The sequence below is a fragment of the Oryctolagus cuniculus genome, chromosome 3 (genome assembly GCF_051225735.1).
Source record: "Oryctolagus cuniculus isolate XC-2025 breed Fujian yellow rabbit chromosome 3, ASM5122573v1, whole genome shotgun sequence".
NCBI lineage: Eukaryota > Metazoa > Chordata > Mammalia > Lagomorpha > Leporidae > Oryctolagus > Oryctolagus cuniculus.
Genome location: NC_142869.1, coordinates 115,611,315 through 115,626,984, shown reverse-complemented (window position 1 = coordinate 115,626,984; position 15,670 = coordinate 115,611,315). Strand labels below are relative to the sequence as shown.

The 15,670-nt window shown below is 45.0% G+C and overlaps 1 protein-coding gene across 24 annotated transcripts in view; it reads right to left on the bottom strand.

Annotated features, from left to right (window-relative positions):
* HTR5BP (5-hydroxytryptamine (serotonin) receptor 5B) overlaps positions 1-15,101 on the bottom strand; it is a 110,774-nt gene extending 95,673 nt beyond the window's left edge. For 9 of the 24 annotated variants that reach the window (XR_016230719.1, XR_016230718.1, XR_016230720.1 and 6 more), the window contains exon 1: positions 13,564-15,060. Coding sequence is in view for 14 of the 24 variants with exons in the window: in XM_089327998.1 (XP_089184124.1) it covers positions 13,564-14,343 (780 nt within the window). In the remaining 10 variants the exon portion in view is untranslated. 24 annotated transcript variants of the gene reach the window in all.
* Between the last annotated feature and the right edge of the window lie 569 nt (positions 15,102-15,670).

The window sequence follows — 15,670 nt, the reverse complement described above, 5'->3', positions numbered from 1 at the left end:
ACTCTTTCAAATAAATAAATAAATCTTTAAATTAAATTAAAAAATGTTAAGGGATCTAAAGGGAGAAATAGAATTAAATACAATAGTCATGGGAGACTTCACTACTCCACTTTCAGCCAAGGACAGATCAATCAGATAGAAAATCAGCAAGGTAACAACAGTTAATAAACTCTATAGACCAAAAGGACTTAACAGTTATCCCCAGAACTTTTCATTCTATAATTGCAGAATAGACATTTCTCTCACCAGTGCATGGACATTTCTCTAGGGTTGTCCACATGCTAGTCCATAAAGCAAGTCCCATAAAATTCAAAAAAAACAAAATCATATCATGCATCTTCCCTGAACACAATGGAATGTAGCTGGAAATCAACAACTATAGAATCTCTAGAACATATGCAAACACATGGAGACTGAACCAAATACTCTTGAATGTAAAGTGGGTCATAGAAGAAATCAAAAGATAAATCAAAAAATTTCTGGAAACAAATGAATATGACAATAAAAAATGTCAAGAACTTGCAGGATATAGCAAACAGTGTTAAGAGGAAAGATTACAGCAATTGGTGCCTACATCAAGAAATTGTAAAAGCACCAAATAAATGAGTTATCAATGCATCAGGAACCTAAAAAAGCAACAGTAAACCAAACCCAACATTAGCAGTAGAAATGAAATGATTAAAATTAGAAAAGAAATAAATAAAACAAAAAAAGTACAGGGACAGTTCCAAGATGGTAGAATAGGGAGGAGCTTACTGACCTAGTCCAGGAGAAAATAGTGAAAAAAAAAAAAGTGGAGATAGTGTAGTCTCAGGGAAGTTAGGGAAAAAATGGCAGAGGAAATTCTTCCAAAATTAGAGGACACGGTGGACCTACATGGAGGGCACGGGTGCCCAAGGCTCTGGACTCAAATAGCTGAGAGCCTATGCACCAGCACTGGAAAGTGAGGTGAGACGAGACAAGACTGCAGCAGCCCAAGACACCAGGGAAAAAGCAGCAGGAGGAGTCTAGAGGGAACAAGGCTTGAAGCCCCGTGGGGGAAAATGCACCAGCCTAACTAGAGAAAAGAAAAAGTGCGGACACGTATCTCTTTCTGATCACCTTACAAGCTGATAGAGCAGGCACCATTTTGGACATATGTAACAGCTGCGCCAGCTCGTGTCTGCACCCTGCAACCAGCCAAGCAGAGAATCCTGACTCCAGTGGGAGAACCAACAGGGGGCTAGGAGCTTGTGAATGTGTGAAGCTTCTGACCCAAGACTGTGAAAAAAATTAGAACTGAGGGTGTGTGGGAGAATGCACAGTGTGGCTGAGACTTTGAGTAGTCTCAGTAGGAGATGCCACAAGCTCCAGCAGTCCTGGTTACTCGGTGAGAGACATTGCAGGGAATGTGAACTTACACTGAGGACTGCACAGATCCTTTGTGTGGTTCTTGGGACAGAGCAGACAAATATTATACCCACAGGGGCTAGCGCTCAGGCACTGGTCTCCATTGAGGAGAAGAACTCAGCTGAGCAGAATTACTTCCCTTTGGATTAAAAAGAGAGAGAGAGATGATTTACCATGCCAAACCTTAGGCAGGTTTAGATGTGTCACCTTAGGCACACCCTTAACACTAGAGAACTGAACAGAGCTCTCTGGCCACACCCACTACAAGCCTCTAGAGATTCACTGAAAACAGTCCACTTATCTACAGAGTCATAGTACAATGATAAAAGCCGCCACAGCAGAAAAACGAAAGAAATCAACAAGAATCTCCACAAATGCCGAACAACAAATGCAACAATCCAAACAAACAAGAATAAGGAAGACAAAATGACACTCCCAAAAGAACACAACATTCAATACAAGAATATGAAAACAATGATATAGAAGAAATGCAAGCAATGGAACTCAAAAAACTGATAAGATTACAGAGAAGTAATCAAAAGAAAATGCATGAACTACTGAAATCAGTGCAGGACATGAAAGAAAATCTCTCATGAAATTGAAATCTTAAGGAGGAATCAAAATGAATTCAATAGAACATGAAATTGAGATATTGAAGATAAATAAAAATGAAATGAATTCATTAGAATAAAAATGTAGTTGAGAGTATTAAAAACAGAATCAGTGAGGCAGAAGAGAGAATATCAGACTTAGAAGACAGAGTGGCCAGTGCCGTGGCTCACTTGGCTAATCCTCCACCTGCGGCACCGGCACCATGGGTTCTAGTCCCAGTTGGGACACCAGATTCTGTCCCAGTTGCTCCTCTTCCAGTCCAGCTCTCCGCTGTGGCCTGGGAAGGCAGTGGAGGATGGCCCAAGTGCTTGGGCCCTGCACCTGCATGGGAAATCAGGAGGAAGTGTCTGGCTCCTGACTTCAGATCGGCGCAGTACGCCGGCCATAGTGGCCATTTGGGGGGTAAACCAATGGAAAGGAAGACCTTTGTCTCTCTCTCTCTCTCACTGTCCAACTCTGTCTGCTATAAATAAATAAATAAAAGACAGATCATAGGAGAGTACACAGTCAAACCAAAGACAAGAAGAAATTAGAAATCTAAAAAAATAGAGAATCTACATGATACTATTAAAAAAAAAACAACATTTAGGTTCTAGATTTTCTTGAAGGCATGGAGAGGGAAGAAGGATTAGAAGATATTTTTAGTGAAATACTAGCAGAAAACTTCCTAGGTTTGGAGAAAGAGAAACATCCAAGCACAGGAAGCACACAGAACTCCCAATAGACATGACCAGAAAAGATCCTCACCATGACACATTGTAATCAAACTCACCACAGTGAAACAAAGATTCTAAAATGTGCAAGAGGGAAAGGCCAGATTACTCTCAGAGTATCTCCAATTAGACTCACAGCTGACTTCTCATCAGAAACCCTGCAGGCTAGCAGGGAATGGTGAGACATGGCCCAAGTACTAAGAGAAAAAAAAACTGCCATCCCAAAATAATATCCTGCAAAGCTCTCATTTGTGAATGAAGGTGAAATAAAGACCTTTCATAGCAACAAAAATTGAATTTGTCATCACTTGTCCATCTCTGCAAGAGATACTTCAATATGTGTTATACACAGAAACAGTCATAAATACAAAAGAAGGTAAAGGAAGAAAATCTCTCAGTGAAAGATCACATGAAGCTCAAAGTATAAATTAGAAATATCTTTGGAAAAATGGCAGGGCAAAGTCACTACTTATCAATAGTTACATTGATTGTAAATGGCCTCAACTCTCCACTTAAAAGACATAGAATGGCTGAATGGATTAAAACACAAAAGCCATCTATTTGCTGCTCACATCTTTCCAACAAAGTTGCATGCAGACTGAAAGTGAAAAGTTGTATAAACATATTCCGTGCTAACAGAAATCAAAAAAGAGCTGGCATAGCCATCTTATATTCAAAGTAGACTTTAACACAAAAACTGTTAAAAGAGGCAAAGAGAGGCACTATGTAATGAAAAAGGGATCAACTCAACAGGAAGATGTAACTATTATAAATGTATATGCACCTGGATGGTGCCGCAGCTCACTTAGCTAATCCTCTGCCTGTGGAGCTGGCACCACAGGTTCTAATTCCGGTTGGGGCACAGGATTCTGTCCCAGTTGCTCCTCTTCCAGTCCAGCTCTCTGCTGTGGCCCGGGAAGGCAATGGAGGATGGCCCAAGTGCTTGGGCCCTGCACCCGCATGGGAGACCAGGAGGAAGCACCTGGCTCCTGGCTTCAGATTGGTGCAGCATGCCGGCCATAGCAGCCATTTGGGGGGTGAACCAATGGAAGGAAGACCTTTCTCTCTCTCTCGCTGCCTAACTCTGCCTGTCAAAAAAAAATGTATATGCACCTAATTACAGGGCACCGGGCTATTCAAAAGATATGTTAAGGGATTTAAAGGGATACTTACTCCAGTACAATAGAACTGGGGGACTTCAATACTCCACTTTCAGGAATAGACAAATCAACCGGACAGAAAATCAACAAGGAAACAGATTTAATTGACACTATAGACCAAATGGACCTAACAGATACCTACAGAACTTTTCATCATACAGTTGCAGAATACACATTCTTCTCAGCAATGAATGAACTTTCTCTAGGGTTGACCACATACTAGGCCATAAAGCAAGTCTCAGAAAATTCAAAAGAATTGGAATCATACCATGCATCTTCTCAGACCACAATGGAAAGAAGCTGAATACTAGCAACTCAGGAATCCCTAGAGCATATGCAAACACTTGTAGACTAAACAACATGCTCCTGAATGAACAGTGGGTCATAGAAGAAACCAAAAGAGAAATCAAAAACTTTCTGGAAGCAAATGATAACAACACAACATATCAAACTTATGGGATACAGCAAAAGCAGTATTAAGAGGAAAGTTTATAGCAATAGATGCCTCCATCAAGAAATTGAAAAGGCATCAAATAAGTGAGTGATCAATGAATTGTAAGGATCTAGAAAAACTACAGAAAACCAAACCGAAAGCTAGTGGGAATTACGGAGTGCAGTGGAGGACGGCCCAAGTACTTGGGCCCTGCACCCGCATGGGAGACCAGGATAAGTACCTGGCTCCTGCCATCGGATCAGCATGCTGCGCCAGCCGCAGCGCGCCGGCTGCGGCGGCCATTGGAGGGTGAACCAATGGCAAAAGGAAGACCTTTCTCTCTGTCTCTCTCACTGTCCACTCTGCCTGTCAAAAAATAAAAAAAAAAATAACTAAAATTAGAGAAGAAATAAAATTGAATCGAAAAAAATCATGAAAGATCAGCAAAACGAAGAGCTGGTTTTTAAAAATTGACATACCACTGGCCCAACTGATCAAAAAAAGAAAAGACCCAAATCAAAAAAATTAGAGATGAAAAAGGGAATGTAACAACAGACGCCACAGAAATAAAAAGAATCATCAGAAATTACTACAAGGACTTTTATGCCAGCAAATTGGGAAATCTATCAGAAATGGATAGATTCCTGAACACATAAAACCTACCTAAATTGAACCAGGAAGACATAGAAAATCTAAACAGACCCATAACCAAGTCAGAAATTGAATCAGTAATAAAGGCCTCCCAAAAAAGAAAAGCCCAGGGCCAGATGGATTCACTGATGAATTCTACCAGATATTTAAAAAACTAACTCCGATTCTTCTTAAACTATTCAGAACAGTTGCAAGAGAGGGAGTCCTCCCAAATTCTTTCTATGAGGCCAGCATGACCTTATTTGCTAAACCTGAAAAAGATATAGAAGAGAAAGAGAATTACAGACCAATTTCCCTGATGAACATAGATGCAAAAATTCAATAAAATTCTGGCCAATAGAATCAAACAACACATCAGAAAGATCATCCACCCAGACCAAGTGGGATTTATCCCTGGTATGCAGGGATGGTTCAACGTTCACAAATCAATCAATGTGATACACCACATTAACAAACTGCAGAAGAAAAACCATCTGATTATCTCAATAGATGCCGAGAAAGCATTTGATAAAATACAACACCCTTTCATGATGAAAACTCTTAGCAAATTGGGTATAGAAGGAACATTCCTCAACACAATCAAGGCAATTTATGAAAAACCCATGGCCTGAGAATCCTATTGAATGGGGAAGGACTGGAAGCATCTCCATTGAGATCTGGTACCAGACAGGAATGCCAACTCACACCACTGCTATTCAATATAGTTTTGGAAGTTTTAGCCAGAGCCATTAGGCAAAGAAAAAGAAATTAAAGGGATACAAAGTAGAAAGGAAGAACTCAAACTATCTCCCTTTGCAGATGATATGATTATTTAGGGGATCCATAGAACTCTACTAAGAGATTATTGGAACTCATAGAAGAGTTTGGCAAAGTAGCAGGATATAAAATCAATGCACAAAAATCAATAGCCTTTGTTTTTGTAGCTATGGTGAATGGGATTGATATTAGCAGTTCTTTCTCAGCCATGGCATTGTCTGTGTATACAATCAAATACCTTGGAATAAACTTAACCAAGGACGTTAAAGATCTCTACGATGAGAATTACAAAACCTTAAAGAAAGAAATAGAAGAGGATACCAAAAAATGGAGAAATCTTCCATGTTCATTGGTTGGAAGAATCAATATCAAAATGTCCATTCTCCCAAAAGCAATTTATAGATTCAACCTGATATCCAAATACCAAAGACATTCTTCTCAGATCTGAAAAAAATGATGCTGAAATTCATATGGAGGCATAGGAGACCTCGAATAGCTAAAGCAATCTTATACAACAAAAACAAAGCTGGAGGCATCACAATACCAGATTTCAGGACATACTACAGGGCAGTTATAATCAAAACAGCATGGTACTGGTACAGAAACAGATGGATAGACCAATGGAACAGAATAGAAACACCAGAAATCAACCCAAACATCTACAGCCAACTTATATTTGATCAAGGATCTAAAACCAATTCCTGGAGTAAGGACAGTCTATTCAACACATGGTGCTGGGAAAACTGGATTTCCACATGCAGAAGCATGAAGCAAGACCCTTACCTTACACCTTACACAAAAATCCACTCAACATGGATTAAAGACCTAAATCTACAACCTGACACCATCAAATTATTGGAGGACATTGGAGAAACCCTGCAAAATATAGGCACAGGCAAGGACTTCTTGGAAAAGACCCCAGAAGCATAGGTAGTCAAAGCCAGAATTAACAATTGGTATAACATCAAATTGAGAAGCTTCTGCACAGTAAATCAGTCAGGAAAGTGAAGAGGAAACCGACAGAATGGAAGAAAAGATTTGCTAATTATGAAACTGATAAAGGATTAATAACTAGAATCTAGAAAAGAGATCAAGAAACTCCACAACATAAAAACAAACAACCCACTTAAGAGATGGGCCAAGGACCTCAATAGACATTTTTCAAAAGAGGAAATCCAAATGGCCAACAGACACATGAAAAAATGTTCAGGATCACTAGCTATTAGGGAAATGCAAATCAAAACCATAATGAAGTTTCACTTTACCCCGGTTAGAATGACTTACATACAGAAATCAACTAACAACATATTCCATAATTTCTTTATCCAGTCTACTGTTGATGGGCATTTAGGTTGATTCCATGTCTCAGCTATTGTGAATTGAGCTGCAATAAAACATTGAGGTGCAGACAACTCTTATTTGCCAGTTTAATTTCCTTTGGCAAATTCCAAGGAGTGGGATGGCTGGGTCATGTTGTAGGGTTATATGCAGGTTTCTGAGAAATTTCCAAACTGACTTCCATAGCGGCTTTACCAGTTTGCATTCCCACCAACAGTGGGTTAGTGTGCCTTTTTCCCCACATCCTCGCCAGCATCTGTTGTTGGTAGACTTCTATATGTAAGAAATCCTGTCATTTGTAACAACATGAATGAACCTGGAAGACATCATGTTAAGTGAAATAAGCCAGGCATAGAAAGACAAATACAGTGTGATCTCATATGTGGAATTTTAAGAAGTTAAATTTTTTGAAGTAAGGAGTAGAATGGTGATTACTAGAGGTGGCTGATAGGGAGGGGTTGGTCACGAGGGCAAAATTCCAGTTAGACAGCAGAAATAACTTCTAAAGACCCGCTACACATCAAGGTGACCACAGTCACAATGTCGTGTATCTTTTAATTGCTGATCAGACAGATTTTAAATGTTCTCACCATAAAAAAGATAATATATAAAATGATGGCCATGTTAGCAAGTCTGATAAAAGCCATTCCACAAAGTATACACACAATGAGAGGGTTTCAAAAATAAATGTGCACAAATTTTATTTAAGATTTATTTATTTAATAGGCAGAATTACAGATAGAGAGAGGTCTTCCACCTCCTGGTTCACACTCCAAATTGCCACAACAATCTGGAGCTGGGCTGACCCAAAGCCAAGAGCTTCCTCTGGGTCTCCTACATGTGTGTAGGGGCCCAAGCACATGGACCACCTTCCATTGCCTTCCCAGGCACATCAGCAGGGAGCTGGATCAGAAGTACAACAGCCAGGACTCAAACCAGTGCCCATATGGGATGCTGCCACTGCAGGTGAAGGATTAACCTATTTATACCACAGCACCAGCCCTTGCCTAAACTTGTAACTCTATTTTAACATGAACTTTTTGAAGCCCTCTTGTCTATATCAAAACATCAAATCGTATCTACCATGGTTTGGATGTGCTTTGCCACAGAGGCTCATGTGTTGTAAGCTTGGTCCTTGGTGTTGCGATATTGAGACACAGAGGGACACCCTTAGTGGAAGGTCGTTAAGTCATTGGAGACATGCGCAAGAAGGGTTTGATTAGTTCCCATGGGACCCCAGTTAGTTCTCCAGAGGTGGCTGTTATAAAAGAGCCCGCCCTTCCTTGAACCACTCTCTGGCTTTCTGTCTTGTGATGTGACCATTCTTCCTCCACATGCTCCCTCCATGATGTCTTTTGCCATGAGATATTCTTACAACATAGATCTGAGGTCCCCTGCAATAGCTAACTGGATGGCTCCAGTGAGCCATCTTGGAAGCAGGTTCCTCAGCCCCAGGCAAGCCTTTGAATACCTGAAGTCCCACCCAACATCTTGACTATACCACTGGAGACCTGAAGCCCAATCTATGAAGTTAGCCTGTTACCAATGTGTGATACACACACAATCTGTGAGTTAAGTTTTTGCTGCTTTAAGCCACAAAACTTTGGAGTAATTTGTTACACAAACACTACATAACCATTTCACCTATGATGGCAAATAAGAGCAGTGAGATGAATAAGACAATTTTCTTATTTATAATTTATAAGAGGAACAGAAAATAAATCAAAATAATATAGCAGCTATCATTTACAGTTTATTATTTTCAGTACTTCAAGCACCTTATTGCCTCATTTACTTTTCACAAGAACATTATGTGACAGATGGCAATATTTCCATTTTGCATACAGAAAAATGCAGGCTTAAATAAAGGCCTTTGATTAAAGTGCTTGTAAATGACAAAAAAAAATTAAAACTCAAGTCTTATTTCCAGATCTCATGCTCTTAACTGCTATGCTCACTACCTCCAAGGACCCAGTTATTGAATGAGTAAATAAGCCAAGAGTATCAACCAAGCCTACATCCTGAATTTCATGGGCCCCCTTTCTCCATTAAAAATATTTAAAATTAGGGAGTGGGCATTGTGGCATTGCAGGTAAAGCCACTGCTTATGAGGCTGGCATCCCACATAGCCTAGTGGTTCATGTCCCAGCTGCTCCACTTCTAATGCAGCTCCCTGCTAATATTCTTGGAAAAGCAGCAGAGGACAGTCCCAGTGCTTGGGCACCTGGCCCCAGGTGGGAGACCTGGAAGAAGCTCCTGGCTTTGGCCTGGCCATTACAGCCATTTGGGGAGTGAACTAGTGGGTGGAAGACCTCTTTCTCTGTGTCTTTCCCTCTCTTTCTGGAACTCTTTCAAATAAATAAGATTTATTTATCTATTTGAAAGGTGGAATTACAGACAGGCAGAAGGGGAGGAAGGGGGGGGAGGGGGAGGGGGAGGGAGGGAGAATGAGAATGAATCTTTCATCCACTGGTTCACTCCCCAGATGGCTGCAATGGTCAGAGCTGCACCAATCCAAAGCCAAGATTTCTTCCAGGTCTCCCATGTGGGTACAGGGACCCAAGAACTTGGGCCATCCTCTACTGCTTTCCAAGGATATAGCAGAGAGTTAGATCAGAAGTGGAGCAGCTGGGACTAGAGCTGCCACCCATATGGGATGCCAGCATCACTATGGCACAGCATTGGCCCCTAAAATAAATCTTTAGAAGATATTTAAAGTTATATTAATATAAAAGCTAACATAATCAAGGCTAAATTTGTTCTATTAATTTTGCTGTAATTTTAACAAATTGAAACATTTCCATCAGTCTCTAGAAGAATCATAGCTCTATGTAGTACACCTACTGAGCCTGATGGAATCAATTGTACACAGAAATCAAACAAGTAATGAGAAGGGGGTGGGAATTGGTGGTGTATTTTAAAAGGTGAGTAAATAATCTGATTCTGCTTTCTCCTTTGCTAACTAATAAGGTGTACAGAGCAGTAGGAAATAATCATAGCCCATGGGGTAGCTTAGGTGTGGGAAGCACATTATACTGTGTATGTGGTATTCAGTGTCTTGATATATAAGTATATATGATTGGATTAACTTGTCTTGTGCAAGAAGCTAGCAGTGCCTTTGTGTTCAGCTGTGTTTAGATCTCCTAGAAAGGAGGGCTCATTTTTTTTTAATTATTTATTTCAAAGGCAGAGTGATAGAGCGATCTTGCTTCCATTGATTTACTCCCCAAACTGCTGCAACAGCCAGGAGCCAAGAACTCCATCCTGCTCTCCCACATGGGTGGCAGGAACTCAAGAACTTGGGCCATCTTCCACTGCCTTCCCAAGCATATTAGCAGGGAGCTGGATTGGAAGTAGAACAGCTGGGACTCAAAACACTGATATCCAGTGTCGCAGGTGGAGGCTTACCCACTATACCACATGTGAAGAGTTTGAGATTAGGATCCTTTGAACCCACTTTGACTGGGATCTGAACACATCATTCTTCTGTAGATGAAACATTTGTGAGCAGGACAGCCCTAAAATCGGATTCTTGAAGGTAGTTTGGAGTGATGACAAGTAATGAAAAAACCAATAAGTTTAGATCTGGGATAAATTTCAGCTGCTCCACCCAGTGAGTGTGGTTTGTGGATGAACTAACTTTATGGTGCCTTGGTTTTCTCATCCGTAATATGAGGACTGCATGGCAAAGACCATGCTCATCAGGTAGTCACCTGGTCCCCTTCAATCCCCAGCCAACAGCTGACCAATGGACTATGAGAAGAATGGCACATGCCCCATCAGGGTAAGACTGCTAAAAGCTAGTTTATCTCCACACATGTCTTGTGTTCCCATTGCAACTCTTTTTTTTTTTTTTATTTTTTTTTTATTTTTTTGACAGGCAGAGTGGACAGTGAGAGAGAGAGACAGAGAGAAAGGTCTTCCTTTGCCGTTGGTTCACCCTCCAATGGCCGCCGCGGCCGGCGCGCTGCGGCCGGCGCACCGCGCTGATCCGATGGCAGGAGCCAGGAGTCAGGTGCTTTTCCTGGTCTCCCATGGGGTGCAGGGCCCAAGCACCTGGGCCATCCTCCACTGCACTCCCTGGCCACAGCAGAGGGCTGGCCTGGAAGAGGGGCAACCGGGACAGAATCCGGCGCCCCGACCGGGACTAGAACCCGGTGTGCCGGCGCCGCTAGGCGGAGGATTAGCCTAGTGAGCCGCGGCGCCGGCCCCCATTGCAACTCTTTAAGCCACATGTTCAAGATGGCATAGTCAAAAGACAACAAGTAGCCTCAATCTATGAGTTATTGCCTTGGAGGGGAGCTATCCAGGGGGGATTCAAGACCCACACTGAACTTGAGAGAATGAAACACTTTTATTGGTTTGTGGCTGTACATTGCTGTAGCACCCCTTTGTTTATCCTAATAGAGACTATAAATGCCAACTTTTCTGGATAATGAGGATTCAATAGATGAGTGAAAACCATCGAGAATGGGGGAGGGGATGGGCAGAAGACAATTTACTAAGCATTGTTTTTCCTTCTCTAGTTTCAAAAGGACTAATCACTGTCCAAGAGTTATTGCAGGCCCCTTTTAGGACATATTTTAGCATCAGGACCTTGACAGAAATCTGAAAAAGATGGCTGTATGCTGCCTTGCCAAGAGCAGCCCTCTGGCTTTGTAAAGATGCTCATCTCCCATGGAAAGCAGCACACTTTGCAGGACCTAAATTCATCCCATCTTGTGTCCCCTGGAGCACTGACAAAAAGCAGGTGGGAGGAAAGTAGCCCATGATTTTAAATTTCTGTTTAGTGTGCTGTGGCCAGCGGGCTTGCCAGGAATAGCAGTCAGGTTTTGAGTGAGGGTTTGCAAAGGTCAAAGAAACAGGATGCTGTGAAACAAATTCCCCAGCTGCAGTTTCAACATTCTGCGATCCAAGGCTCTTAGACATGATTTAGACCAACACTGCATTAGAGACAGAACTTGAGACCCAAAGTGGAGAAGGGCTTGTCCTGGATCCCACCACCAGCAACTGGGTAAATCACAGCACTGCCCTGCCTTCCAGAACCTTCTCCTCACCAGTGGCCACCCCAAATGGGCCAGGCTCCTGTCAAGTCACACCTTCCCTACCTGAATGGGCTCTGTCAAAAATGAAGACTACAAGCAGGCTTGACAAATCTTTCTGGTGTCCATTTCACTACAACTGCTCTGGGTGCACATAGGATTGATGTAGATAATAGTCAGTCCAATCTTAGCAATCAGAAAAGCTATAATCACCGCAGGCATTTCCAAGGGACCTTTCAAAGAACATCATTAATTGTGAATCAAGCTCTCCCATACCAACACTTTCCAATTATAGTCTTGACATTCCTACTCTAGGTACCAAATGTCACTGCCATGTAATGGAAGAGACAACTTTTTAAAGCACATGTATTTATCATAGTCTAGGTGTCTGAGATAATTTTCCAAAATTAAAACTAGCAACAAAGCAACACCCTGTCTCTTCTTCCCCCTTTATGCACCCTCCTTTCCTGGTCCATGTTTCATATTTGGGAAGGGGTCATAAATCTTACTTCTGAGACTAGAAGCTTCTGACTTGAAGCACCTGAGACTCCCAAAAGGGAAAATTTGTACTGCTGGGGTGAGAAGAAAGCTTCACCAAGAATAACAAAACAGTCTGTCAAATGCTGTTTCTCAGTACATTTCAGTGGCAACTTCCCCTGGTCTAGACTGCCAGGAAACACCCTTTCTCTGGTTTGTTCTGCCACCCACCACATGCCAGGCTAGATGCCAGGTGCTTCATTCATCTCATGAAGCCCTCACCCAGGGCCCATCAAGTAGGAATCAAAGACGAGGAAAGGGAGCTCACAGAGATTAAGCATCTGCTCTTATGTCCTCAGCTGGGATTTGAACCTGTGGTTCTGTCTCCAAAATGACTAGAGGATAGTGCTGGATTGGGGATAATCAACAGAAAAGGAAGTGACCCTGGGGTTGTTATCGTTTATCCTCACTTCCCCTTCACATAGAGTCAGCCAGTTGAAGCAGGGAATGCAATTTCCCTGTGGTGGTCTCCAGTGCATACAGAAAATAGGGGCAAAGAGCCACTGGAATTTCTGCTCAGCCCACAGCAGTCCTGTGAGGTCTCACTGAGCGCTCAGGACTCACGCGGAGACAATTATAAGAAAAACAGCAAAGAACGCAGCTGATCAGAGGCGCCCTCACCACCACCGGTAAACCCGCTGCACCTGCTGCCATAGCCCAGCTGGGTCAGCTCAGACCCCAGCCTTAGTGCGCAGGGGGTGAAACTCTTCCCAGCAGCGATTGGGTTTGCAGGTGGAGAACCCTGCGCTGGTGCGCCACAGGTGCGGATGAGGAGCCTCTGAGCGCGCCTTCAGGAACGCAGACAGCTGAGTCCTCTTGCATTCCAGGTGTGCTGGCTCTCAACCTTTCTGCTCAAACCCCAAGTGTGCAAGCTTGCTCCTCCTCACAGCGGCCCGGTACCCGAAAACCCCATTCTGCAGCCGGCCCCTCACCTGTCTGGTGGTCGGCAACGGCAGCACCGTCGGCCGGCGGCGGTGTCCGAAGCGAAACTTGGCTGCCTTGTAGATCTTCCAGTAGACAAATAACACCACGCCGAGCGGCAGGTAGAAGGCGCCGCAAGTGGAGAAGACGGCGTAAGAGGGTTCTTGGCTCACCTGGCAGCGTTGGAGCTGAGCGTCGTATACCTCGCCCCAGCCAAACAGAAGCGGCGCCAGGGCGATGAGCGCCGAAAGCGCCCAGGTGAGCGCGATCATGAGCGCCGAGGCGCGGCGGCGGGTGCGCAGCGTGTACTGCAGGTGGCGCGTGATGGTCCAGTAGCGGTCCAGGGCGATGGCCGCCACGTTCCAGATGCTGGCAGTGCAGCACAGCACGTCGAAGGAGATCCACACGTGGCACAGACTCCGGCCCAGGCGCCACCGTCGCCCGGCTGACAGCTCGCTCACCAGGCTCAGAGGCATCACCAGCGCCGCCACCAGTGCGTCCGATACGGCCGTCGAGGCCACCAAGTTGTGTGGCACGCGATGGAAGGCGCGGACACGCAGGATGGTGACCAGCACCAGCAGGTTCCACAGGAAAGTGGCCGCGATCAGCAGCACCAACAGAGTCACCACCAGGACAGTGAAGACTGAGAGGGATGCCTCTCGGCCAGGAGGCATGGCGCCACCGGGGGTCAACTCGACGACCCCGCTCGGGCTTGGACTACCGCTGCAGGTCCCGGCTCCCGAGGGAAGGGCCACGCTGGGGGCGGCCGCCGAGAGGTTAGCGGCTTCCATGGCGCGCGGGATAGGGGCCGAGGACGCCAGCGAAGTCCTGGAGCTCGGTGTAGACCAGGAAAGTGGAGAGCTGCGTGCCCGGGGAGGGAGTCCAGCCGGTCTTACCCTGGCGCTTTCTTCGAGCCGCAGCCCCTCTTTGGCACTTTTGCTGGGAGCCTTTCTGGGACTCCTCCAATCTGCTCCGCGGGCACCACGCGGTCCGAGGGCTGCAAGCCAGCGAGCTTCTGCGCGCAGGGGCGGGCTCCGAGGGTTGCCCCCGCCCCATCGCGGCGGCTGCGGGCGCTGAGCCGCACCTGGAGTGCGCCGAGGTGGGCGGGGGCCGTTTGGAGAAGCCACCAATAGGGAGCGGACCTGCAACGTGGTCCGCGCCCGTCTCCCAGCCTCTGCCCAGCCGACAGCACCCCAGCTGCGGGTAGTCTGGTGGGAAGGTCTACAGCTGGGTCGGAATCCCGCAGCCTCGCGGCTCGGCACGACCCTGGCAAACGCCGGGTTCCGTCCGGACCAGAGGCGTTTCGCTTTCCCTGCATCTTGATGGTGTTGTTGAAAGCGGGGCAGCGAGTACTGTGATCTGTGAGATAAAAAGCTCCTAACGCCGGCCCCGTGCTGCGTCGCTTTCGCAACGCTCCTGCCCCGCCAGGGTTCCGTGGTGCCGGGCGAACTTAGCTGCCTGCCTGCTTGCAGGGGAACGCGGCTTCTGAACAGCTTAGCCGCCCTGGAAGAGGGACCTCTCTAACCTCCGCGCAGGCTTGGATCTGCCCCGTCACACCCACCCTCCCCACCTACCTTCGGTTTCCTACGTCCCCGATTCTTCATATCGAGATTAAATCGGGATCATTTATTGATTCTTGAGCCAAGGTAGAAAACGATTAGAAAAGTGACATTCAGTTAGGGCCCCAGCCCAAACCCCACTGCGGTCTCGTGATTTTTTTTTTTTTTTAATCGATTTGAGAAGTGGCGGGAGAAGGGTATGTAGAGTCCTCATGAGCTGGTTCACGCCCCTAAATGCCTGCAAAGGTCAGGTGAAGCCAGGCTGAACCTCAGAGCCCGGTAATTCAATCCATGTGTCCTAGGTGGGTAGCATGGACCCAACTACTTGAGCCATCACCTGCTGCCTCCCAGGGTCTGCATTAGCAGGAAGCTGCAACCAGATGCAGATGATTGGAACCAAACCCAGGCACTCCATGTGAGATGCTAGAGTCTCAGCATTTTTTTTTAATTTATTTCTTTTATTTGAAAGGCGGAAAAGCAGAGATCTTTCCTCTGCTGGTTCATTCTGTAAGTGTGTGCAACAGCCAGGGCTGGGCCAGGCCAAAGCCAGGAGACTAGA